Genomic DNA, 1622 nt, shown 5'->3' with positions numbered 1-1622 from the left:
TCCTCTACAGCCAGACTGACGTCTTTAGGGAAAGTTTTTCTGCTGGATCAGAAACGCTTGTTAGTTTTTGCTGCTCGGTTTTCATCCAAACTCCGTCTTCATGTCTGTGGTTCTGTTGGGCCCGGAACCAGCTGCTGCTCCAGAACCAAGCCCAGACGGATGGAAACGGACCTGAACGGGTTGGTTGGTCACATGTTTCTCGTCGCTTTATGAAAAATATGTGATATTTATCGGCTCCGTCTGACCCAGACAGATGCTCCGGGTCAGAATCAGCTGGTTCTGGTTCTGGTTCTGACTGGATCTTAAAGCTTTATACTGTATTTTAGACAAAACGTCCTTCACACGTGTTGTTTTTACACATAAAGTGTTTATTTTTATTTTGGTGAAAAGGGTTTTAATAGTGATTTGAATGAATGACATCATGATTCATGTGTTGATGTGTTTGGTGAAGGGATGAATGATTTATTTCATGTTTTTATTCAACGTAAACGGTCATTCTGGGTTAATTTACGGTTGTTTTTGTTATTAATGTTCAGATTTTAACGATTCACAGTTGTTATTGTGAGACTTTATCTGCTCGTTTTGTACATAAACATCAAATAAAGCTGTGAAAGTTTTATTTATGTCCAGAACTTTTCCACATTTTGTTATTTTTCATCTTTTGAGTATGATGCGGATTATTTTTATTTTATTTTTTGTAACTAAAACTGAAAATCAAACTTTTTTTATACATCTAAACGAATCTTTAGCGGATGGCGGTGAAGTTGCACCGTGCAACCGTTAGGGGGCGACAGAAACCTGAGCACTTCCGGTAGGTTTAGGAGGAGAAGAAGAAGAAGAAGAACGAAGCCGGAAGTATCGCCAAATAATCCTTCGCTACGTGTCTGTAAACATGGTAAGAAATACAAATAAAACGATAATCGAACATTTATGGTCAAAGGCAGATTTAAAATGAAATTTTAGCGTTTAATGTGCGACCGGAAGTTCCGGAGGTGAAGCATGAAGATAGAGTTTATTTTAACTTGTAGCCTCGCATTAACTGTAAATGTGATTTAGTGTTATACACTCTTATTTTATAGTTGTAATAATTGTGTTGGTTTCAGTCTTAAGTGACAATTTGAAGCTAATTATTTGCGAATCGTTTCTGATTGATTTGTTCGTGTGACTTCTTTCTCTGTTCAGACAATTTGTATTTATTTGTTGAAAATATCAACAGATTTATTAAAGCCGTTTGACGCCGAATTCAAGAGGAAACGTCGTTTGCTCAGAAAATATGTTTTATGATCACATTCTGACACAAAAATCAGGTTTTTGTCTAAAATCTTCAATTATTTGTAGGGAGTCCCGGACTGGACGGAACCAACGTGAGACAGAAAATGAGGGAGGACAAAACGGAACATTTAGCAGTTGCACCTGCTGATGTTTATGATTCTGTTCGGCGAAATAATTTCATTAATATTCAGATTCAAGAAAATAATGACATTAAAGAGTTTTAATCTAATTTCTTACAACTTGGATGTTTCTGTTAAATTGTCCCCTCAAGTCCCAGGTTGCTCCAGGTTTTCTCCATGTGTCCCAGGTTTCTCCAGGTTTTTCCAGGTTTTCTCCATGTGTCCCAGGTT

The 1622-nt window shown here is 37.2% G+C and overlaps 1 protein-coding gene across 4 annotated transcripts in view; it reads left to right on the top strand.

The window, feature by feature from the left end:
* The first annotated feature begins 769 nt into the window (after positions 1 to 769).
* The window catches only part of dpm2 (dolichyl-phosphate mannosyltransferase subunit 2, regulatory), a 2670-nt gene continuing 1817 nt past the window's right edge, over positions 770 to 1622 (top strand). Inside the window, exons 1-2 of one of the 4 annotated variants that reach the window (XM_017307681.1) lie at positions 770 to 895; positions 1339 to 1579. In XM_017307681.1, the coding sequence (XP_017163170.1) occupies positions 1517 to 1579 (63 nt within the window). In that variant the 5' untranslated portion in view covers positions 770 to 895; positions 1339 to 1516. The other 3 variants (XM_008424826.2, XM_017307680.1, XM_017307682.1) reach the window with 3 other exon arrangements.

This window comes from Poecilia reticulata, linkage group LG12, assembly GCF_000633615.1.
Source record: "Poecilia reticulata strain Guanapo linkage group LG12, Guppy_female_1.0+MT, whole genome shotgun sequence".
Lineage (NCBI taxonomy): Eukaryota > Metazoa > Chordata > Actinopteri > Cyprinodontiformes > Poeciliidae > Poecilia > Poecilia reticulata.
This window is presented reverse-complemented; position numbering and strand designations above follow the sequence as displayed.